Source organism: Ochotona curzoniae, unplaced genomic scaffold (assembly GCF_017591425.1).
Source record: "Ochotona curzoniae isolate NIBS_2020 unplaced genomic scaffold, NIBS_Ocur_1.0 contig_3368, whole genome shotgun sequence".
NCBI lineage: Eukaryota > Metazoa > Chordata > Mammalia > Lagomorpha > Ochotonidae > Ochotona > Ochotona curzoniae.
The window spans coordinates 3068813-3095224 of NW_024465837.1; the positions used below are offsets into that span (position 1 = coordinate 3068813).

The window sequence follows — 26412 nt, forward strand, 5'->3', positions numbered from 1 at the left end:
GATGAATAGATCAGTTCAACTGAAATATAAAGGAGATTACTGTGTCCATATATGTTTGCTTTCTGAAAAAAAAAAAAAGATCTTCAGTCATGAAGCACATTTTGTGTAGGGATGGAAGTATAGGTTGAGATTGATTTCTGTACTGTCTTTAGTTTCTACTGTTGATCTTGGCAAGCCACCTGTTAGTATAGTTGCTCTTTAAAGGATAATCTAGACTAGACTACTTTCCAATTACTATTTGTCTTTGCTTTTTAGCTTTTATAATGTTATGCACTTATGCACTTGCATTCTTGTTTTGGTTTTCTTTATCCTTAAAATTTTTCTCCACTCAGCTTGGCTTTTCTTGGGGGGGGGGGCTGGGCTCGGGGGTTGATTTTCATGTTCTATGTGTATTTGTGTCTCTGATATATACTATTGTATCCTTTTTAATTTATAAAGAAAGTAGAAGCCTAGGATGATGTTAATTTTCTGTAGCAAGAACTTTCCTCTGGCAGGCAGCTAGGACACTCACAATCCTAGATCACCTTTCATTCATTTTCAGAGATCAAAGCAATTGGAAGTTATCCCTCAGGCCATTTAGAATGGAATCTTCTGTGGGTGATGCTTACCCTGTGGCTAGGTTCTTTATTGTCACATTGTCACTGAACAATTTTCAGTGTTTTAACCTATAGCCTATCTTGGAAGATGCTGGCCACCATGTTTTTTGTGTTTTTGTTTGTTTGTTTGGTTTTTCCTTCTTTTGCTTTTTGTGGAAAGAGTCCTTCAAACTCTTAAACCTTGTTGGACTATTTGCCTTTTTTGAAATTAGCATTGCTTCTTTTTTTTTTTTTTCCTTTATTTTTGACAATCGTTACATAGATGATTAGGGCACAAAAAGACAAGGGCTACAGGGCTTCCACATTATTGCTTTTTTTTTTTTCCTGTATCTGGGGTAAAGCAGGGAGATAGATGGATAAGCCCCACCCAGCTTCCCACCCATCCCAGGATCTGGATGTGGGGCATGCTCCAAGGGTCCTGCTCAAATGGTTTTGTTAATTCAACAGTTATGAATTGCTGCCAGTCTTACCATTCCAAGCATGATGAAATCGCTGCAGAGTCCACTGGTTGACATGGTCCACCTTAGAGTCTCCATTTGCCCAGATTTTCACTGCCAACACATGCCTGAGATAGTTGATTGATTTGTTCTGTCCTCTGTCCTCTGTTGTAGTACCAGGAGTCTTCTGTAGGCACCAGTGGACTGCAATATTCTCCACGTGCACCTGGCTATGCTCTCCACTGCTCCGTCTGAGCCTCTTAGGAGGCTCAGCTTTGACACTTGGACTCCATGGCAGATCATGGAACCTGCACTTCTCTTCACGGTCAGGGTTCTGTGTCTGGCAGTTCAATTGGAGAGATCCCCAAAGAAATTTTGTCTGAGGTGAGCCTGATTCTTGTGTGTGCTTGCCAGTACAGGGCCCGGCACAGTCCGTCGCTCCCAATCAGCTGATGGCTGCAATTGCTTTGTCAGTTCTGTTTCTACCCCTGTCTTCCACTCAAACCAATGGGTATTGCAGTCCAGCCTGATTCTGCCCACCACACACTTGGCCCTCACACAAACCAGTGGGAGCTGCAGGCCCACAATAACCCCTACCAGGCCCGCCCCCTGTCCTGGTTCCCATGCTTGCCAGTATGTATAGCAGACTAGTCCAGTCTGTCCCACATCCCATTCAGCTCTTCAACATGTCAATGGGTGTTGAAGCCTAGTTGAACCCATCCAGGCTCCACTGTCCAGCACACATACATGCTGGCAGGGGCCGTTCTGTCTAGCCGCCACTGCCCCTCTCCTGGCTTTCATGCTTTCCTATAAGAGGGATAACCCAAAAGGGAAGTGAAATTAGCATTGCTTCTAATTCCACAAAGAAGTCTCAGATCTCACCTCTCTTGCTTTCTGACTTACTCATCTTTGTCCGTTAATTATGCAGCATTTTTAAGCATAAATTTTTAAACTTTGTCCAGGTTTTTGGTTATCCTGAGAATACTTAATTTGCAAGGTCCTCCGCTATCAGAAGCAGCGAATCAACTTCCTCACCACTGTGAAAATGAAAACATGTTATAATTTCTGATTTACAGTTGGCATAATACTTTATAAATTTCATTAAATTTATAATAAGTAAAGAGATTACCCAAAATATCTTATAGTGGACACCCAAGGTCCTAGGTTTTTTTTTTTAAAAAGGGGGGGGGGATTAAATGTGTGGTAGGAAAGTATGCATCTTTATAGCACTTCTGCAGATTTTAAATATCCATTTTACATACGCCTCAAATAATAGGAAGTAATTCATGACTTGCTGAACTTTGAGGAAGGCTATAACACTATGAACCAAGCTTGATTTTTTCCCCCATTGTGTGAAGGCTTCATGCTGTGAACTTGGCATCACTGCTAATGTTAACCTTGAGTACCTGAGCAACATGATGTTTACCAGATTCCTTTGCTGTAAGGTTGCTCTTTTTCCCCTTCTGTACTCTTTTCTTTGGGAGCAGGTCACTAAGTCCTGCCCAGACTCAGGCTTGAAGGAAAGAAATTAAACTCCCCTTCCTGGCATGAAGGAAATGGGGTTATTTGGAATTCTTCCGTAAGTAACTTCTATATACCTACTGTTTTGATGCTTTAACAGGACAGTAATTGATGATATTCCTTTCCCCTTGTCCTGAAGTAAAACATGGTATGCATAGTCAGTGACATAATTGACTTGAGTGATGCCATGGTAAACTCAATTACTTTTTGTCACTAATGATAAAATGCAGGCGGTTAATGTTAAGTGAATGAAATATGCCTTATTAAAGTAATGAAAAAGAACAATATAACATGAAAAGTAGGCAGACTAATAGAATTTAGGCATCTATCCTTTACTACATTCAATACATTTTTTTAAGTTACCTTGAGTTTTTATGCGAGAATCTGCATTGAACTACTTCTAGTGCTAAAACTTTTACTGTTATCTTTTTTTAAGTTTTACTTTTATTGTACTCTTTTTTACAAAGATTCAGTTTCCAAAAGACCACTTGCTTTTCTGTTTATTTGGTAGCACAATGCATGACTAATTCCATATAATTGGATTATTAATTATATTGTACCATACTACTACATAGTCCATATGAGGACAGCAAGGGTTTATTTCCATTTTTGAGATGCATGTAAAATCTGGGTTTTGTGCTAAACTGGTGTGGATTCCTTACTAAGGACCAAGGATCTAAATGACTATTATAACAATTTACAAAAATATATATATTTCCACAAGTAAATTATCTATTTATTGTTTAAGGATTAAGGAATTTATTTAAGTTGTAGACTTAAGACATTTTACATCATTATATAACTGATAAGCAGTAAAATGCATGTTTTGTGTCAGTTTGGACTAGTTCTAAAACATTCATCCAGTTATGTAATTACCATCCCATTGGAGGTGTACAGCATTTCCAGGAAGTTTTATCATTTTCCATTGGAGTTAGTCTACCCCACTTCTCCCTTCCATTTAAAGAAACCTGAGAGCTGATTTCTTCCACTGTTTACCTCATAAGGTAATTTTGCAGAAGCACTTACTTTATATTAGTTTTTTTTTTGCTGTGACTGCTTTCATAATTAATATTTATTTATTTATTTATTTATTTATTTATTTATTTGAAAGTCAGAAGAAAAATATTAATGAATTACTTTCCACCTGTTGTTTAACTCCCCAGATGGCTGCAATGGTCAGCGCTTGGTCAGGCCAGAGCCAGGGACTTCATCCAGATCTCCCATGTGATAGCAGGGATCCAAGCACTTGGACCAACTTTTACTACTTTTCCTGTACCATTTGCAGGGAACTCATTTGGAAGTAGAGCAGCCAAGACACAAACTGGCACCCACAGGAGGTATCAATGTTACAGTGGTGACTTTAGCTACTCTTCTGCAACGCCAATCCTTCGTTATATTTTCCTTGTAATAGTTTGACTGTGATGTATTAGATATTGAGGTGGAATGAATATTTATCCTCCTTGGAAGTTATCTAAATTTCTTCTGTCTGTATTTGCTATCTCTCCTTTCCTATTTCTTGTCATGTCTCTGATTTTTTTTCTGCCTCATTGTCTTTTCCTTTTTTCTGGGATTCTAGTTACATCTGTGCTAAACCGGGTAAAGTCTACATCTTTAGCATACTCTGCTTCCTTTTCTCCTCACCACGAATGGTAGTTTTTTCTCTTTGTTTTCATTTAAATAAACTTGTTTTACTTTTCTTCCAGTTTATAAATGTTTTCTTAGTTACTTTAGAAACCAATTTTTGCATAAAAGAAATCTGCATTTCTGATACTGTCTTTTAAATTTCAGTGTTCCCATAGTTTGCATTTCTCTGCTGAAATTTTCTGTATAAACAGAAATGAACTCAAGTTCATTGTTTTCATCAATCCTTTGATACTTTAATCCTAGTCATTTTAATTTCCTATCCAATAGTTTTGACCCCTGGGTTATCGCTGAATCAGTCTACTTTTGCTGATTACTTTATATTTTATCAGTGATTTCTTCCAGATGGGGAGAATTGTTTTGAGTCATTATGTTTGGTAGAATGCCCATATCTTAACTGGAGTGTTTGGTGTTTGTTGAATTTCTTTAACTCTTTGTTGATCTTGGATATTAGTACTTCATCAGTTGCATTGTTTGCAAATATCTTCTCCCACTCCATTGGCTCTTGCTTCACTTTCACTGTTTTCTTGGCAGTTCACAAACTTCATAGCTTGATGTAATCCCACCAGTCAATTTTCTTCTTTATTGCCTGTGCTTTTGGGTCTTTTCAAGAAGTCTTTGCCTACATGTCTTGCCCTACTACTTTCCTCTAGTAATTTGATCATATCAAGCTGTAGAACAAGATCTTTGATTGATTTTGAATTGATTGTTGTATAACATATAACGTGGGAGGTGGTTTTGGTATATTTACACATAGAAATCCAATTTTCCCAACATCATTTGTTGAAGAGACTGTCCTTTCTCCAAGATTTGATTTCAGCTTATTTATCAAATATTGGTTGTGTCAGTTGGTTTCTGGGGTTTGTATTCTGTTCCATTAGTCTAGCTGTCTTTTTTTGTACCACTACCGGACTGTCTTGATTATACCTACTCTGTCAGTTATAATCAAACTGACAAGACATATTTGGCTTGAAGTCTGTTATTGTGATGCCTCCTGCTTTTTTTTTTATTGTTTAAGATTGCTTGAACTATTCAGGATTTCTTTGTTTCCATATGAATTTCAGCATTGTATTTTCTACATCTGGGAAAGAATGCCTTTGATATTTTGATTCGGATCCTATTGAATCTGTACATTTCTTGGGTAATATGGGTGTTTGATTATGTCAATTTTTCCAACCCACAAACTTGAAGATTTTTTAAACTTTTATTTATTTATTTATTTATTTTTGTGGTGTGTGTGTCTTCTTGTATGTCTTTCTTTTTAGTGTTTTGTAGCTTTCATTTGTAGAGTTCTTTCACCTCCTTGGTTAAGTTTATTCTAGGGTATTTAAGTTTTATAGCAGCTATTGTGAATGGGAGTGATCTTACAAATTCTTTCTTAGCCATGGAATTGTGTTTATAAATGCTACTGATTTTTGTTTGTTGATTATATATCCTGGAACTTTACCCTTGTCTGGCTCCAAATCTTAATGAAAATGCCTCCAGCTTTTCCCCAGTCAACGTAATACTAGCTATGAGTTTTTTTGTTTGTTTAAGATTTATTTATTTTTATTGGAAAGGCAGATACACAGAGAGGAGGAGAGACAGAAAGATCTTCCGTCTGATGATTCACTCCCTAAGTGACCACAATGGCTGGAGCTGAGCCAATCCGAAGCCAGGAGCTCTTCTGGGTCTCTCATGTGGGCACAGGGTCCCAAGGCTTTGGGCCATCCTCGACTGCTTTCCCAGGCCACAAGCAAGGAGCTGGATAGGAAACAGGGCTTCCAGGATTAGAACTGATGCCCATATGGGATCCCGGCGTGTTCAAGGTGAGGACTTCAACCACTACACTATCGTGCCTGGCCCTTGCTATGAGTTTTCATGTATTGCTTTGATTGCATGGAGAAATGTTGCTTCTAAACCCAGTTTACTTGAGGTTCTTATTGTAAAAGGATACTGTATTTTATCAAATGCTTTATTCACATTTATGGAGATAATGCTCTGGTTTTTATTCTTCAGCTTGTTAATGTGGTGTATCATATTTATTGATTTTATATATTGCATTATCTTGCTTATCAAGCATAAATCCCACTTGGTCTGGTTATGATCTTTCTGATGTGTTGTTGAATTTGATTACCTAGTGTTTGTAGTGAGTTTTGCAAGTAAGTAAGTATATCAGGGATATTGCTCTGTAGTGTTCTTTGTTGTATCTTCTGGTTTGGGAATTAAAGTAATGCTGCCTCATAGAAGAAGTTTGGAAGGATTCCATCTCTTTTGAGAAGAACTGGAATGAGTTCTTCTTGAAGAGTTTTTGGAATTCTGAAGTGCATTCATTGGCCCTAGAATTTTCTTTTTTGGAAGGATCTTTATTACTGACTCAATCTTCATTTTAATTATTGTTCTGTTGGGGGCTCCTATGTCACTATGACTCAGTTTTGATAGATCACACGTATCCAGATATCCGTTCCTTCTAGATTTTCTGATTTGTTTACATCTTGCCATTTGTGGTAATTCCTGATCATTCTTTTATTTCTGTGATGTCCTTTAGATATCCTTTACTAGATATCCTTTCTCATCTCTAAATTTGTTGATTTGGGCATTCTTTATTTATTTACTTATTTTGGTTAATTGGGTAATGTTGGATTGCTTTGTTTATTTTTTTCAAAAAAACTTCATTTCATTGATGTTTTCTTTTTTATTTAAATTTTATTTTTTCTCTTATTATTTCATTCCTCCTTCTAACTTTTCATTTTATTTCTCGTTTTTCTGGGTCTTTGAGATACATTAATGATCACTTATTTTACCACTTTCTAATTTTTGATATAGGCACTAATTGCTATGAACTTCCCTGTTAACACTATTTTTGGTTGTTCCCTGTAAGTTTTGATATGTTGTACTGTCGTCTTCATTCATTTCCAAAAGCTCTTTTTCATTTCCCTTTATTTCACTGTTCATTCAGTAGTATATTATTCAGTCTCCATGTTGCAAATTTTCAAGACTTTCATAAGTTGTTGATATCCAACTTCATTCCATGTTTATCAGAAAAATACATGCTATGATTTAAAAATTTTTTTTTAATTTGCTAAGGCTTGCTTTATGATTTAGTGTATGATATATCCTAGAATAAGTTCCATGTACTGATGAAAACTGTGTATGTTCTATAAGTGTGGGATGGAATGCTTTGTAGATATCAATTAGGTCCATAGCATACATTTGCTCTGATGTTTCTTGTTGGTTTTGTCTAGTTTACCTGTCCTTCGTTGAAAGCCGGGTTTCGAAGTTCTGCATTATTATTATGTAGGAGTCTGTGTTTTCTCCTAGAGTCATTAGCAATAGTTTTAAATAGCTAGATGCCCTAGTTCTGGATGCATTTACATCTACTATTGTGTCTTCCTGTTTCATTGATCCCTTAATCATGTAATACCCTTTATGATCTCCTTTAACATTCTTTGTGCTAAAATGTCTTATCTGATATTAGAATAACTATACCTGCTCTTCTTTGTTTTCTGTTAGCATGAAATATGTTTTTCCATCCTTTACATTTTCCATCTAGAACAGGCTCAGGGTCATAGACCCAACGCACCTTCCTCCACCTTTACCATCGAATCAATCTTTCAATTCAAGGAGGAAATATTTCAAAATTCCAGCTTAATCTCATTTTGTGTTTAGCCAAAAAAAATCCTGAAATCATATGGCAAAATTGTGGGTCCATTCTTTCAAGGAAATTGCTCCCACGAAGCAGAAAACTGACCTGCTTCCATTCCAGTCATTTGTTGTTACCACTGTATAACTAAAGTAAACTGCTTAGTAAAATCAGATTTCCTCCTGAAGAATAAATGTTTTAAGCGCAGTGAAAGAACCATGGTGTTGGCGAGGGACTGCTGGGTAGAACAATTTTCATCTCATACTGAAGATGCTTAAGTGATTGATCTCTGATAAGATGTGAGCACCTGAGAATGGGAAAGAACCGACAAAAACCTAAGGACTAATTGACTTAGGTGAGGACCAGAAAAGGCCTCCAACTTCTACATTTGACCTTAGAATGTTAGCCTTATAAATAATCTTGCCTGAAGCACTATTTCCTTGACTAGAAATGCATTTCTAGCTCTTTGTTTGTTTTTGCTTTGTTTTTTCTTTCCTCCTGGGACTGGGGCCACACAGACACAATTCAGTAGAAGAAAAAAAAAAGTTTTTCACTACCGTCATTTTTATAGTTATACAAATGTTTCTTGGCCCTATAATACACAAGGCAAATGGAAAGATTGTGAAATTGGATACATTCATCTTTTTTTAATTTATTCAGTGTAAATGGAGGCATAACTTAGCTTGTGAGAGTGTTGCTATGAAGATGTAGAGGGCCATTTATTTCAGCATAATATATAATAGGTATTCTCCTAGTGTGTTTCACTGTTAGTGTCAGAAAAGTCCCCATGTTTAAAAATTAAATCAAAATGAAGGACTTTGAAAGCTACATCATAGCAGAAGAATTTATTACTATGATCAGACATTTAGTACTTTCTTCAGAGAAATGCAGTTTTAGCATTTTGTTCTTTCCTTGAATTTTAGTGCTCACAAAGACCTTTTTTTTTAAATGGACATTAAAATTTTAATCTTTCACAAGGTTATGAAAAAGGATAAAGTGTTGAATAAGCATTTAGCAGTTTGGTGATAGGAATCCATAACAGCTTCAGTGCTGTAAGCAGTAAATGTTACATTTCTCCTTTCACTGAGGCACATCCATCTTTGATCCTTTGTTTTGTTCCAGGCATATGCAGGATTACTTAAAGTGATTTTTTTCTGTCACTTCTGAAAATGCACAGGAGTTTATATATGAATAATAGCAACATTTCTTTTTTGAATAAGATTTGCTTATTATTGTTTAAAAGGCATATTTATGGAGAAAGAAGGAGAGGCAGAAAGAGAGCTTTTCCTTTACTGGTTCACTCCCCAAATGGTGAGTTCCTATGCTGAACCTGTCTGAAGCCAGGGACTATTTCTGGGTCTTCCACGTGGGTTTAGGGGTCTGCAGCCTTGAGCCATGCTCCACTGCACTCTCAGGCCATAAGCAGGGAGCTAGGTTGAAAGTAGAGGATCTCGGACACAAACCAGCAGCCAGATGGGATGCTGGGGCTGCAGGTGGAGGACTATTATGCATGTCACCATGCTGTTCTGCTCGCAAGTTTCTTGAGGTGATATAGAAATCACTCTTAAGGAATTTTTAGGAATGCTTCCGATAATGTTCACATTTATTAAATTTGAAATAAATATTAGATAGTTTGGGTAATTATAGACCCAGTTAATAACAGTTAACACAGTATAGTTTTTTTCATTGAAAAATGTCATGTCTTGTTTAACGTTGTTATATTTGTCATAATTTAATGGAGTAGAAGTACCCCAAAGCATGACTTCCTAAAATACTATGGTGTCTGTACTTGGACATGCTTCAAAAGCTGAGTTAGAAGAAGAAATGAAAGAAAAGGACACAGAGAGAGAAAGAGAGAGATCTTCCAATCACAAGTTTACTCCCCTAAAGGCTTCAGCAGCCAGGACTCAGCCTGGACTTTAGGCTTCAGCAGCCAGGACTCAGCCTGGACTTTAGGAGGCTGCTTTGGAAGCAGAGCAGCCAAGACTCAATCCAATAAACATGTTTGATGCTGGCATTGCAGGTGACTTTATTCACTGTGCCACAATTTCAGCCTTCTCTTCTCCCATGTATAATTTCTGATTTAAGAACGTAAGACCCATCTTAGTAAATGTCTTGGTTTTACATTATATTTAAAATTAATTTAGTAACTCCATCATTTTTAAATATGAGGCCTAAGTTTATAATTGGAGTGGATTAATCATGGACATGGACTCTCACAGTAGAACTTTATTGGTTTAAAAACGGACCTTGTAAACCTTAGAATGAGTCACCTAAATCATTCTAGACTACAGCACAATCTTTACTGATCAGCTTTTTCATCATGACAGTAATTTTTTTTTCAAATGATTTATTGAGCAAGTTAAAATGAGATACTTGGAAAGGCCTTTTCTACTTATATTTTGGTTCTTTCTTTGGCTTGTCACACTTCAGAAATTTTTTAGATATAAATCATAGTAAAGTACTTACCTCTGCCTGTTAAGGAGCTTTTTCCTGTTATTGTGTGATTACGTATGTATTTTGCTTCAATTTCAAGATCTAATCTATTCAGAGCTCAGTTTGTGACATCTGTTTACATCTTATTTTCTTTCTCTCGTCTTGACACTGTTTGTGGTGCTCCTTATTTGTATATTTTTTCACGTTTCTAAGCATAATGCACGGCCAATTCAGATCCTTTTGTGCTTTGAAGAGAACATTGAGAAATATACAAACAAGTGAATGTTGGATGACTTCGAGTTGTGTTTTTGAAATTCTTGATTCTCTTTTTTTGTAGATAAAGTTCAAAAGTTTAAACCAGTTATACAGACTGTTTTGCTCTCCTTTAAAAACACTGTTGCTTGTCAAATGAAAGTAAATATTTATAGTTGGTCATGGAAAAATGTTCTGAGGGTGAAGAAAATTACTTTAATAGAACTGTATCCTTAATAGGAGACGAATACAAAAGTCCATTCATACTCTGAAGGTAGGGAAAATTAATAATGATGGGCAGGAGTTAGTTAAATGCTAAATGTTTATTCTGTTCTTTCAGAGAAAGTGTGTTATTCTTTTATTGTGTCCTATACTATATAAATGCATTTGGCTTTTAGAAAGATCTTTAAGGAGATACTGCTTGTTGTTTTAATAGCTTTCAGGTGATGCCAGAGTGATGGTATAAGGATAACTACACTAGTTTTGCTTACTTAGGGACAAATCATTTCCTTCGTTTGAATCAGCCTATGGCTCTGTTAAGCTGTGAGGTGGCTGTAGTAGTACCTACCGCAGTGTAGTGACACTAGATGAGATGTTATGTTACCTAATATCTGGTCTGTGTTCATTTTCTCTTCTTCCCATCCTTACTTTTCTAAAAAAAAAAAAAAAATGGAAAATCTGTTTTTGGAAAATATTTTTTAAGTTATTTGCCTATTTTCTCTTATTATTATATGAGATACTGTCTTTTTCTTTGAGAAATGAACATTACTGCCATGTGGTAGAAAGAAGTGATTACTGAGAGTTTATGTTCTGAAAGAAGAGATCAATTTTATTGGATTTAGAAACAAATTAGGGTGTGAAGTTCCTTGTATAGAAGTCATGTGAGGTGTATGATAAGTAAGATAAAGGAGTAGCAATGATAACTTGAGAAAGCAAAGTAAACACACCCCTATTGCTTTTACTTGCACTTCCTGGAGCTGCAATTAAAGGGAATAAAAATGACAGTAATTGGGGGGGGGGGGAGTAAATAATGCAGAAAGCCTTCGCTTTTGCACAATTCTTTCCTTTTTGAGTCTTGAATAAAATCACACAGGAAAGACTTTAGACCTGTGAAGCTGCCAAAAATGTAGTGGTCCCTGGATTCTTGAGAGCTGAATTGTCAGAATCCTGTGGTATGTACAACAGCTGGAATCATTCTGCTGAGGAAGGAGTCAGTGACAGGTCTGCTGGCTTCCAGTAATGCGGGAAGATGCCAGGGACAGGCTGTGAGTTTCATGGAGGAAGGTTCTGTTTGGTACTCCTGCATGATCATCAGGACCAGTCATCTCTTATTATAATGACTGATACCAGGAAAATTCTAGAATTCCAGAGGTGGGAGGGACTTGAGAGATTGAGAAACCTACTACCAGTTCTTTCAGTGAGCAGACTGAGTCTCAGAAGCCTACAATGACATCCCCAAAGTTGCACAGGGACTTTCTGTTAGAACAAGGGCCAAAGAGTCTCCACCCACCCAACATGATTCAGCTCTGCAAGTCAATATCCTAAATAAAGAAAGGGAAGTCCAGTCCCTACCTTTTCTTCTATATTTTTTTTAGTGACAATTTCTGCCTCTGACCCAGACACCAGGACAAGTTGCTTAAGATACAACCAAGAGCATTTGAGCTCTTCAAACAATGTTAACTTAAAATAAACAGAAAGCCCAGCTGTATTTACAATGTGGCCGTTTCCATTTCTCTCTGCAAGGGAAAGGTAAGAGAAGAGTCAAGGGAGAGGAAAGAAAGGAAAATGCACTTCATAGTGCAAGGTCTCTACTCGGCAGGTGTTGATACTTTTACAGTTTTTATATTTGAATAATTATACAAAAGAACAAGACCAACACTATAACACATTAGCCACATTGTTTTGCAGTCTGCTCTTGGGATTCTGGCATTCCATACAGGAGTGTTGGGTTTGTGTCCTGGCTGCTTCATATCCAGTTTCCTGAGGTGGCAGTCTAAAATGTCCATGTTGAAGATCAAGATGGGGGGATGAGGCGGAAGCAGTGCCCTCACCTTGACTGCTGGCTGTTCTCATCACTAGTGGGCGAGGAGATTCTCCCATCTCACCCGAAAGACAGTGCCCAGTGTGCCATTGCTGGTCCTAAGACCACGGTAAAGATACAAGCACATTCCCCGGGCAGCTCAAGCCTGGTTCCAGTGGGTGCTGAGACGCAGCAAGGGAGGGTGCACTGGGAGAGGACTAGACTGCAGGAATCCAAGTGGGGAGAAGAAGAGACAAAAAAAGATCTTCTATTTGCTGATTCACTCTCCAAGCGGCAGCAATGGCTTGATGTTTACAGGCATTTGGGGGTGAACTAGCAGATGAAAGTGTTTGTCCAAGTAAAACAGAAGGGACTAATTTCCCATGCTAGAAAAATGTATGCAGACATTAAAAACCTTAAAGGGGATGGGACATAACTCCCCAGTCAAGTGTGAGATGTACAAAGAACTTCTTTCAATAGGAAAAGAAAAGAAAGAGTAACTTTAAATAAGGACACGTGGCAGATACTGCCCAGCCTACCATTCAAGGTCAGCACAACAGCGATGTCGTGTGCACCTTTGATGGAGTATGATGAGAACAGCACTGCATGTTTATGTTCTTGCTCATCAAACTCTGTAACCCCAACATGATCCTGAGACATGCGACAGGTTCCAGTCAGAGGACGTCCCGCCTGTATTCCGCAGGCACTTGAATCCCTCAACTCCCCCCACCAGGCCTGTTTCCGGTCTTTGGCCTGGCCCAGCCCTAGCTGTTGTGGGTATGTGGAGAGAGAGCTAGAGAATGGCAGATCTGTCTCTTTCTCAATTTGAAAAAACAAGTAAATTTTTAATGTAGACTGTCATTCATATTGTATCTATGTTATTTAATTATGATAAAGGTACAATAATAAAAGTGTTACTATGGAAACTAGATGAGATTTGTAAGAATTTTCTGTATTGTGTTATGTAAATTTTTATACAAAACTATTCTAAATATTTGTAGAAAAAAGTAGGGTTCGTAATGCTAAGGCATTATCATCACCGATTGTGATTATTTTCACACAGAAGGAGATCTTTAAACTCTATGATATAATTCCCTTAGCTTATACTTCACTTTATGGGTCTCTCCCCAGCTTCATCCTGTGGGGGTGTTTAATGTCTTTAATGGTCATACTTGATTTCTCCTTCAGCTTGCTTGGGACAGTTTTAGGTTTCTAACTCAAGAGGCTGAAGAGTAACACACGTTACTGCTTCACTGTCTTGGCATAAATCCCATGGCAGCCCATCTTCACGTGTACTCCCCTCTGCACCACCACCCCACCAGAATTGCAAACACCTTTTTAGTTGTTTCCTTGTAACCAAGGTCTGAACGGTTCCCTCTCTGCATTTGTTGCCTTGAGGAGGAATGGAAAAAACTGGGTAGGCACCATGACATCATCCCTTTGAACCTGAGGGGTGAAGCGCAAACATTCCCAGCAGGTTGTGCATTGGATGTGTGCAGGATAGGAATGTGGGATAAGGAGATGCTTCACAATGGGCCAACCAGTGTGCGTAGCATCTTTGAGAGCTTAAGAGACTTGGATGTGGACAACTGCTACTAGTTACCTATGTGGTGTTCTTGCCTTTCTGCTGTAGTCATAATACCAAGCCATGTAGTTTAAACATTGCTGTCATCTTTATTTCAGTGAGCGATATTGTCTGTCTTCTGGGTTTACGGTCCTGTGTGAATTTGAACATTGTGGATTATGGGAATTGAGTTTAGAACTCACCTGCTGTATGTATCTATAGTCTCTTGATAATAGAGGATTCACTAGTTAAGTTTCCCTCTTATGACCTGTGACTGTTATGGAATTACCTTAGTAATGCATCTTGGTTCTGAGCACCTCAGAAAGGTGAATGTTTTCCAGTGATGTTTGATGGCATCTGGAGTGTCATTTGACATAAAAATAATCAGATAAACAGTATATGCTTACCACTCTACAAAATGTTTTTATTACTTATGTTTGTTGGACATCCCATCCCACCCAGAAAGTAGGGAAGTTGGTATAGAGGCACTTCGAACAGTTGAAGATGCAGACGTGAAACTGGAACAGCTAGAAAAGCCTTTGCCATCTGATTCCAGGCAGTGTGTGCTACCAACTTGCACTGCCACCTTGGCATGCTTTCATGATTATAATTATCACTTATTTTTAAAATGCCCTATTTTCAGACCAAATCATGTTTACTTGTTATTTTGATCCAAGCACCACACTGTAGTTTTTATACAGCCACATTTGATAATTTTAGAACCGTGGACTCGAGTTCACTTAGACCTAGAGTGGAGCTGCCCCATAGAACTTCCTACAGTGATGAAATAGTCTATAACTGTCTCATCCATTGAGGTGACCACCAGCCACTTGTGGCTCTGAGCACTGAGGTGTTGTAGGAACTGACTTTTAAATATCATTTAATTTTTCTTAACTTGAAATAGCTACCTGTGACTAGTGACCTGCTAGCACAAGTGTAGCCATTGTAGGACTCCTCAGCCATGACACAGGTTCTTCTTGTATACGGATCTTGGTGGTGCTTGTGTACACTTGGCCATTATTTTTGAGGAAATTATGTTTAAGAATATGCTTAGGACATTGGGAATATGTAGATCACTGGCAAGACCTAATTTGTTTTAAGTTTCTCCCTACTTACACATCTTAGCTCTAAAAGGTAAAAGTCACTGAGTTTAATTCACATACTCATTTTGGGAGAAAATGAGAAGAGCGATCTAAAATGTCCTTGATTCTATGTTTAAGAGTCTAAACCTTTAGCAAATTATTATTGGCAAGAGGTTTATTTCTTCAGTTCTAAAAACAAAGCACTTTTTTCTTTTAGAGATGCAAATCTATTATTTGATGCCTACTAAGTTCAGCAATCTGGATGAAATGGCCTTTACAGAGCTAGACAAAAACCTAGTCACATGATGATTTCCTTTCCTGGGGAGAGGAAAACTGTGGTTTGGAATTTGTAAACGTATTGCAGATAAACCTTAAAGTATTAACACAATGAAAGTTGCTGTTTTCATTACTGTTGTTTAATTGAGCAAGAACATTGACAAGATGTATGGAGAAAATCAGAAAAAGTGACCATGTTGAATTACCTAACATTTCCTTAAGAAGGAAAATCACAAGGAGTGAGGAAAGTACAGAAGTAGCAGGTGTTACTAGGACAACAAGGAGGTGTGGAAAAGTGGAAGAGGGAGAAGCATTTTCCCATAAGAAACTGTCTTCTCCGAGCATGTTGTTGACTTCTTAATACCAATGGATTTTTGTTTTTGTTTTTGTTTTTTTATTGGGTTTAGTAAACAGCTTTTTCTCTTGCTTGGGAAATAAGAAAAACATTTCTTATGCTGAATAGTAGGAAATAGTGAAGTTACTCTAAAATTTTATGCAAATTTGAACATATAAATTACCGAATTTTTGACTGGCTATGTGGAACAGCCTAACAATGTTACATAGAAACACTGAGTCTCATTTTGCTGTAGAACCAGTTTCTACTCTGTTTCTTGGGTACATTTTCATGGTCCTAAAACTGTCACCCCAATTCCTGGGTCTGAGTTGTCATACAGTGGGTTAAGCTGTTACCTGACAAGCCAGCTTCTAGTGAAGGTGCTGGTCCAAGTTCCAGCTGCTCCAGTTCACATCCAGCTCCCTGCTAATGCACCTGGGAAAGCAGTGGAAACTGGTCCAAGTCCTTGAGTCTCTGCCACCCATATAGGAGGCTCAGATGAAGCTCGTGGCTTCAGCCTGGCTATTTTGGCCATTGTGACCATTTAGGAGAGTGAACCAGAAAATGAAAAGTCTCTTAGGGACCAGCGTTGTGGTGTAATGGATTAAGACGCCATCTACAACCCTGGCATTCTGTGTTGATGCTGGTTCAAGTCCTTGCTGTCCTACTGCTGATCCAGCTCCCTGATCCGGCTCCCTGCTGATGGCCTGGGGGGGGGGGGGGGGCGGGGGGACAGCATCAGACAAACTCATCCACATGGCAGACCTGGATGAATCTCCTGTCTCAGTTTTGTTCCAAGCCAGCCCAACTTTTGTGGCCTTTAGGATAGTGAACCAGCTAATGAAGATCTCTCTGTCTTTCCTTCTCTGTGTAACACTGCCTTTAAAATAAATTTTAAAATCTTTTAAAAACAGGTAAAACAGTTCTGTTCCTGTAGCTCTAACTTTCAAGTTAATAAATCTTTAAAAACAAAAAGCAACTATTATATTAGTTCCCTATTGTTAATGTTATAAACATTACTATTAAATATGTACACTTTTTTGAAAGATCTATTTATTTCTATTGGAAAGTCAGATATACTGTGAGAAGAAGGTACAGAGAGCAACGTCTTCCATCCAATGGTTCACTCTCCAAGTGGCCAGAACAGCCGGAGCTGAGCCTGTCTGAAGCCAGAAGCCAGGAGTTTCTTCTAAGTCTCCCAAGCAGGTTTAGGATCCCAAGGCTTTGGGCCGTCCTTGACTGCTTTTCCAGGCCACAAGCAGGGAGCTGGAAGAGAAGTGGAACATCCAGGACACGAACCAATGCCCATATCGGATCCTGGCATGAAATATGCACATATTTTTCAGCCAAAATTTTTTTCTTCACTTCTAGAACCCTTTTTGTGTTCCCTTTTGCCAAAATGTCTTACCTGGAGAGATATTTAACACCATAGACAAATTTGTCTGATTTTTTTAGTGTAAGTAGAATTATTTAATATATGTTCAGTATAAGTAGAATTATTTAATATGTTGAATCTGACTTTCCTTTTCTCAACATTATAATCATTTAGCATGAACCCTGTTATTGGCTGTAATAGTCATGCACATTCATGGCTTTGTGGCATACCATTTTTATCTATGCTACAATTCATTCACCTATTTTGCAGTTACTGGTAGATATTTAGAATAATTTAATTGGAAGCTGTTACAAAAATATGCTTCATAGATATCATTTCCATGTGTTTTTGCATGCTCATCTTCATGTTACTTTTACATCTCGAAGAGTGAAATTGCTACCTTACAGGGTAATGGGGTGCGTATTTCCAATTCTAGTGGATACTGACCAACAATTCCTCAAGTCTACATTGTGGGAGACTTGATCTGAAAGTCACACTATCCTGACTGTGACTTGATATTCTCCCATATTTTAATGTTCTGCTGCTGTAAATATAACATTAGTTTGTCCTTCAGGGCAAGCCAGTGTCTGGCTGTGCCTTGGTTTCACTGCTTAAGCACAGTGATCTTCAAGTGCACCTATTCCCACTTCCCATAGGCCAAATCAGAAACACCTTTGAAGACAGTGGCCAGAGACCTAATCCACTTTGGGCAGTATATTTTGTAGTATAGTACTGCAGTGAAGCAATTGAGCCTGAAGATTTTTTTATGGGATAAGGAATCCTTAAAGAGTCCACAATACTGGCATTTTCCAAGTGTTCCCAGAATGATTGGTGAATTCTTAAATATGATTTTTAAGATAATTTGACATGTGAGTTTGACATAAATTTGCCCAGTTGAATTCCGTAATTTGGGAGCGGGGAGTGGAGGTAGATCAGTGCTTTCTTCATTTTCAGTTTTGGCTTTGAAAGTATGAAAGGACTCAAAAAATGTGCTTTACTGTATTAGTGTTCTGGAAAATGCTAGATAAAGTAAAAATGAGATACTCATTTCCACCAGTGACATTGGCAAAACTGAAAAATTTATTATGTCGTAGCCATCATAGAAGAAACTCACATTTGATTATTAAAATTAGAAATGTCAATATGGAATAAACAGATATTGCTTGTATGTATGAACCTTAAAAAATGCTGTGTACAAGGAACTGTGCATAATAATCATAAGGAGAATTTTGCTATAATGAGATTAGTCATTAAAGCACTGTGAGGAGTCTGGGTGATACAATCCTGAGGTGCCAGCACCCATGTGACAGTCCTCTGCTCTGTGAGAAGGGATGTTAACATGAAGCAGTATTTGCCACTCATGGACATGATCCAGTGGTGTCTTGCATTTTGAGCCCAGGCAGACGAATGGCATGATGCAGTGTGGCTCCTAGCATTTTATGGATCATTATCTGCCTGTACTCAAGCAAGGTGGGAGTCCTTGGAGAAGAAAAACTAACTAACACAGTACCAGGTGTGTGCTCCCAGCTCTGTGCTGAGTATTTCAACTGCAGCATTTTATTATCTGCATAGTTACCTGATGAGGTGGGTCCTGTTAGTGTCATTTCACAGGTAAGCCAGCAAAGTCTGAGTGACTGAATCTCTTAGCATATAGATTATACCATGTAGTCTTGGCTCAAGACTTTCTAATTTGAATCCATGCTGCCCGGTAGAGAGCAGTAGGGACCACATCCTGCAAGGTGCTTGCTGCTGTACGTTCACTGTAATACAGAGCTATTCTGGACTATGCAGCTTTCAGTAGGATGGATAGGCAGTCTATTGCTACTCAACTTAACTGCTTACTTGTTTCCCACCCCTCCAACCCTGCTCTATTATGAAACTCCTTTTGACATTTTTCGGTAGAGTTATTGTTTTAGACAAAGAAACATTTTTCTTTGTGATAATTTACAGATGAATTGTTATTGGTCATCGATGAGATCTGTAGTTTTCGTTGCATTCACATTTTTTTTCATTGAGTACACATAGCCCAGTGAGTGTTTGTGGCTAACATCTGCTGAGCAATTGTAAAATATTTGCCTGAATTAAGCTGCATTATTAATGCTTCCTCTTAGATATTGGGCAATTCCACGGCTTCAAGTTCTCTGGATTTATGTTGACAACTCCTTTCATTTGAAAATGAAATAGTCTGATCACTTATGATTCTTTTGTCCTCTTACAGTTCTCTGTGCTCAGAGCTAGAGAAATCAACTATAACTTTTTTTTTTAAGGTCATTGGCACATGTCTGAGCCTGCTCTGCCGGGAGGTGTCTCATTATAGTTTTGTTTTTTCTAGTCTCTTCTCTGGAGGAGATAAAAGTTTCAAATCAGGATAAGCAGTCAGTAGGCCAACTTCTGCTGAAAGCCTTCCAAGATGATTCTGTGTTACGCAAATAGGAAGGGTCTTCCAGAAGTTCATGGAAAATGTGCATTGTAAAAAACTGTGATTTTCAAAAATGTTTGAACCAAAATAAATTTAATTTTTAATGTCTTCCATGGACTTTTTGAGGTACCTTCATACATTCAGAAACTATTTTACGTATGACAATTAATAAAATACCTTTAATTTTTAATGAAGTAACAAGTTTTGAAACATATGAGGCAGTCTAAAATGCATCTACTTCAAACTAACCCCCTCAGATCTGCCCCAGATTTTACTGAAGAATTAAAGATATGTGTAACTTGTGGTACCAAAGAAAACATGCCTATTTGCTATGTAGCTAATTCCTAAGACTGTTTAGGCCATAGTGACGTCATTCATATCAAGCTACAGGCTCTTTAGCTGCTTTTGATGACATCATTGTGTCATCATAGGCATTTTTCGGATCTTTCTGCTTTTTCTGGCTGCAGCAAGGGAAATATTGCAAACCCTTAGCTCATAGCAAGTGTCTTGCTGTAGCCGCTGCTGAGGGTAAGTTAACAAGCTGACCAGCTAAACCTTGGAAACATTTTATTGAGAGGCACAAAACACACTTAGGTTTCACATCTTTCTGGATTGCAAACTATATTTTGGGGCAACATAATTTGAAATCCAGGCCTTTTTTTTTTAATATGTATTTTCTATGCACTTGAATAAGACCCCTCCTGTGCATGGATTTCAAACACTTTTGCACAAAAATAAACTTAGTTTTTCATGCCATTTCTTACAAATTTTTGAAGCATTGCCATTTAACCATTTCAAGATATAAAACTCATTCATACCCCACGCGTTGTCATTTACTAACCTCTGGCCTTTATACTCGTCTGTTAACTCTTGCCTCGTAGTTCTTTCTGAGTACACACTTACTGGTAGAATTATTAATCCCGTGCTGCTTGGCTGACATCAGAAACGTAAACGTGAGAGTAAAAACAGTTCTTTTCAAAACATGTTACAGCTGCAGAACAAAAACCTCATAAGGGTACTTATTGCAGGTCTTGGTTGTAGTATAGTGTGATGTTGGTCCCCACTGATGTACAACATTGATGAATGGGAGCGAGGTTCCTACTTGATGTAATATGTTTGCAGGTGTAAATTCTATAGTTAACAAAGAACTAAACAAGTATACCGAAAACATTTGATTTTTACTCCTGTACACAAGTTACTAGCACAGTGATCTCCAGTTAAGTTAGATTGAAAATACACGGATTTGGACGTGTAAACGATGAGGTTTAGCGGGCGAAGATTCATGTGCACTCTGTTCTATTGCCAGATTTGTTACATAATATTAAGCAAAATCTGTGATGTAATTGATTGTAGTATAGAAGTAAACAGATTAATGATTCCTCATTAAAATAGCTATGTGACTGTGTTGTATGAGGTATAGACGTTTGTCCTGGGCCAGCCTCACTGACGGGGGCATTTAGGGAGTGAAGCAGTGGAAGGAAGATCCCTCTCTCTGTGTCAAATAAATAATTGGGGGGAGCTACTAAAACCCCTCTAGATTTATGTTCTTTTTTTTCTATGAATACAATATCCTTCTAATAACCATGTTAGAAAAAATGGAAACTAGGGCCTTTATAATAACTCACTCTGGCATCTTAGGAAAAAAAAAATTAAGTTTATAAAGTCTGATGTCTACAGGGTGATTCACTAGACCAAATAGAAAATAATGTGGCACTGGTGGTAGTGGTGACCTTTTAGAGAACACAGGTAACCCCTTACAAAGGCATGAAAATACAAAACTGTTTTGACACTGATAATGGAATCCCCATTTATAGCAAGAAACTCTGGGGTCCAAGGTCTGCCAGTGAACTAGCATTGGAGACATCGAGGAGTCTCTTTGACGTGTCTTACCCCATTTGAACTGTTTAATAGTATTTTAAAATATTTATCTTATTTATTGGAAAGCCAGAGTTATACAGAAAGATCTTCCATTTGCTGGTTCACTGTCCACACGACCACAACAGCCAGGACTGAGCCTGACCAAAGCCAGGAGCTTCTTCCAGGTGTCCCAGGCAGTGGACGAGGACAAGCACATTAGCAGGCAGCTGGATTAGAAGTGGCGCAGCCAGGCTCAAGCCAGCATCACAGACACTGACTTTTCTACCGCTCCACAACACCAGTCCCTATTGAAGTCATTTTTGTCTCAGTCCTATGTCATCCTCCCCCATCCAGGAATCTCTAGTTACAGATATGCAATCCGTTGTTCTATAATTAGAATACTAAACTAGATCTGGAATCCCTGCTTAGTGGGCATAAAGAATAAATGCTTTCAATTTCATCAGCTGCCGTGACTTTTAACATAATCAGGAATTGGTATTCATTCATTGCCTTCTATGTTCAAGGTAATGTGTCAGATAATAGATATTATAAAATCCAGAAATATTTGCCCTCTCAGAGCCTATATTTCCAGTAGGCAGGCACTAAATACATATTCCAATGGTAAAAGTACTAATCCTTATATTTTGGAGAACTAATTCTTAATTGTAGCATCAAATTAGTATTACTTAGGAATCTTTTTTTTAAAAAGGCACTATTATGTCCCCAGCCCAAATCAATTAACTTAGAATCTTTGAAGTAGAGTGCTAACATGTGAATCAAGTAACAGCAATAGAGGTCAAACATTGTTTAAAAAACAAATATTGCAAATTGTGATTCTCAATGCATTATTTTTTTTATTTTCCAGTTCTTATTTGAATGCCTTCCAAGCATGGTATTTGGCATAAATGTTCTCACTTTACTTGATCTAGATTTCTTTATGTACATAAAGTATTATGTAGGTTAAAAAAAAATACCCCAGTCATAAACAGAAAACTTTAGTATTCAATTTTAACTTCATTCTTTGGTTCCTATAAATAAACCAAAAAAAATCATTTCATTCTCCAAGAAATATTGCAGTATTTTTTAGCCAAAGCAGAGCTGAGTTTGTTTTTTTTTTTCCTGAGAATTCGTTGTCTCATCTCCACGGCAGACACATTCAGTAGTTCTTGGCCAAACACGTTAGGTGTTCAGGACCATGCTGTCTGTAAGTTGTGAAGGTTGTAAATGTTGAAATCTTTCGTAAATAATGTTCTGTGGAGGAACAGCAGCCGACCTTAGCCAGAGGCCTACGTGGAGGAGTTCGTTTCCCTGCAAGCCCAGCAGCTCTAATCCTCTTGGGCAGCAGCGTCACCACCGCGGGGCACGGGTCTCCTGCGCAGTCATGGTGCAGTTAACAGGAGAAGTGCTGGCTTGTTTGTTGATGATAGAAATAGTGATGCGGTGCAGTTATTAAACTAAACCCGCATTTTTAATACTTCCAGTTGTACTAATTTCCTTTTACCACAAGAGGTCCCTAAGTCCCAGTTGATCCATGTGAGCCATTTTGTGTGGCTATCAGGCAGTTGCTATTATTTCCATTATGCCATATTAACTAAAATTTTAACATAAGCAGGTTAGACTTTTATTCTTTAGAAGCAGCTCATTGAAATATTTACTTTTAATCCCATCTGGACATAAAAATACCACATCTTATAAGAAGGATAAAAAAGACAGGAAAATGAATTATATAAGGTGACAGTAGATAGAATTCTTTTGAAGGTTAAGTGAAATAATAAAAATAAAAGCACTGCTTTTGTGAGTTAAGAACAAGTGAAACCATTCCTTTTACCTCAGATCCAACTTCCTCACTAGCCAATTATTTTTAATCTTTCAGAATCATAATGAAACATGATTTCTTTGTGGGTTAAAGATGAAAAGACAGAAGGATATTTAGGTGGGAAGACTTGGATAAAAGATGAAGCGGCATTTTGTCAGTCTCAGTTTCGTTATGTTATAAATCATTGTTACCTGTTGTGACCAGCTGTAACTGTTCCTGAGCCTGCACTAATTTAGTTATTGCTACATTGAATCTCTGCTCTTTGCTGATCAGAAAAGTCTGTGTATTTCATATAGTAATGTATATTTCATTTTTGAAATATCTTTTGAGAGATTACTTACTGGTCAAGTAGAGTTTGCTGTTTTATGTTCAACATATCTTTTTGGTTCAGTAGCTGGATCTACTGCAGTAAGATGACTGCGTATTTGTGATGACGAGGAGCCAACAAAAATATTTAACCAGAATAATAGTAAATCTTCTATAGTTGACCAATTAATAATTCACCACTGGGTATCTAGTTGTACAAGGTTTGTCTTTTTTAGTCTGTTCATTTTCAGCCTGACTTGCGAATAAAACCAGGAAACGCTTATTAATGCATCAGAGAATAATTTTCTGTCATTGAATTGTTATGTTTGCATTCTTCTGAATTAGGCTGATTAGTAGATACAAGTAATCTAGATAAAACTTTAAAATACAGTATTTCACTTGTGTTTTTACAATAAAAATCAATTTCTTAATATCTAAATGAAATTCTTTAATACATTAAGTCCAAGTGTGTTTCTTTGGGTGCTAACTTTTTAATAGTAATGTATATCTTTGACCACTAGATGGCATTAAACACACATAACTAAGGAAAAGTAAGCGAAGTTTTCGGAATATATGTATTACATATAATATATATATTCAATATATAAATATGGTACTTCCAGTGGCTCAGCAACTTAATGAGATACCCAGTGATGTCATCATGGACCCAGGTTCCTTTCATGTTTCCACTCTGCCATCCTGGATATCAAGCTTGTGCTTTGTGCCATCAATACCTGCTGCAGTGTTGTGCGGAACTTGAAAGTGTGACAAAGTCCAGCAGTGGAAGAAGGGAGCCTGCCGCCTTTGCAGGTTTCATTTTTATGGGACAGTTTACCTTACTTCAGAATCCCCAGGCAGGAGTCCTACTTGGGACTCATTGGCCATGCCTGGGTCCCCTGCACGCTCCCAAACAGGAGTCCCTGAGAGTGCAAAGGAGGTCCTCTGTCAGATCCATACAGCTCCGGGGCCAGCTAAGCCCTGGGCACACAGCCCTGGAAGGAGAAATTGAGGTGTAGGCATGGACACTCAGACAGTAATATTTAGTATCTTTCACTGTTATTTGATTGATTTACCTAAAGACTTCTTTCCCATCCTGATATTCTTTAAGCATAACTTTCACTTTGGTTATTATAAGGGCGTGACAGTGGACAGAGCTAACAGGTGCGGTCTGTGTCCAGGTGTTTCAGCCTGTCATTCAGTAGAAGCTCTTTAAGCTTTGCTTCCAGGAGTGTGTCGTCCTCCTAGCCAGTGAGTGAGAACTTGGATCCTTTTGATCTGCCTCTTGGTAGCAGCGTCCTCCGAGAACAGAGTTTCCAAAGTGCTTTGTGAATCTGTGAGCACTTTTCCTGAATCTGCCCTCATCTCCTGTAAAACTCGCCATTTTCAAGGTGCTGTATCCAGCCCGGTGGATCATGCTGCCCGGGGCATCTTGCATATATTGCCATCAGCTGCCACTCGGTTCAGCCTACACTTGTAGACTCACCAAAGGCCCAGCCGAGTGATTGACGCCCTTCAACAGCGACTGTCAGCTGTGATGCTCTCTCGCTTGTTTTCCCTTTAGACACCTCAGCGGCTCGCGGGCCAGCCAGCCCTCCCTCCTGGGACATGCTCCCATCTGATGGGGTGCCGGCAGCTCTCTTTCAGATGCTTCATGCCAAAGATGTGTCCCTGGTCTTCAATCCGAGTATCTGTGTTTCGCTACATTCAGCATATACGTGTTAAATGAATGAAGGAACTTTAATCAATTAATATTTTAAGGCGATAACTTTTTCTGAGTTAAAAAATGCCAATGGAACTGCGGTGGGTATTTGGCTGAGCAGCTAAGATTCCACTTGGGAAGACCACATCCTGTCCTGGAGTGCCTGGGTCCAAGTCCTAGCGTTATTCTCAGTTCCAGCTTCCTGAAGCGCATTCTGGGTATGCCGTGGCTGGCGATAGCTGTAACTCTTCGCTCCCAATTTTGGCTTTGATGAGCCGATGGATCGAACTCTCTCTCTCTCCCCTCCCTCCCTTCCTTTCAAATATAGTACTTTTATAACTGTTGATACTGCTGATTGCGTTTTAGGTAAAAGGCAAAAAGGTAGTGTTGCTATCATTGCTGGATTCTCAAGTTTTGATCCTTTTATCTGTAGCTTTACAAGGATTTGACTTGCTTGAAAAAGTTAGGAAAAAATTTTAAAAGAAATCTCTTGATATTTTTATCTTTCAGAAAACTGTGGACTCTATTTTCCAGAAATAAAAAGATATCCAGGCAAATATTTACACAGATGTCCCGAATCTGTAAGAAAGTGGCTTCGGCAGCTGAAGAATGCTGGGAAAATTCTTTTGCTAATTACCAGTTCTCATAGTGATTATTGCAGACTTCTCTGCGAATATATCCTCGGGTATGTGACAAGTTCAGTTGTTTTCACCAACTGGCATAGTAAAAATGGTATGAGAGGATGTTGAGTGGTGTAGCCTAGGTAACAACAGGCACGGCAGAGCCAGTGGTAAGTTTCATAAGTTAATCCTTATGTCACTTCTGTGTGCAAGACCAGAGTACATCTGTGGTCAAGGCAAGCTTCTATCCTGGAATAGAAGAGCTCTCCCAACAGTTTCTGAAGTTTCAGAAGGCACAGAACTGTCATGACCATGGTGCAAGGGTGGGCCTCAAAGCTGAGCTCTCCCTGCTTTTTAGCCTCCTGCTTTCCCTGTGTGGATTTCATTTGTTCTGTGATAGAATCTGTGAATGCCTTTTCTGCTGAGCAGGGCTGAGGCGTGAAATCCTTGAGGTGAACCAAGCTCGAAATCTTAGATAACTTGGGAGACGTCCCTGACGGTGGAGCCCTGCTTCAGGACACACACTGTGCTTTCAATTC

General features: G+C 38.3%; 1 protein-coding gene across 1 annotated transcript in view; it reads left to right on the forward strand.

Annotated features, from left to right (window-relative positions):
- The window catches only part of NT5DC1 (5'-nucleotidase domain containing 1), a 117303-nt gene that overhangs the window by 67008 nt on the left and 23883 nt on the right, over positions 1 to 26412 (forward strand). Inside the window, exon 7 of the mRNA XM_040979972.1 lies at positions 25764 to 25938. Within this exon, the coding sequence (XP_040835906.1) occupies positions 25764 to 25938 (175 nt within the window). The remainder of the gene's footprint in view (positions 1 to 25763; positions 25939 to 26412) is intronic.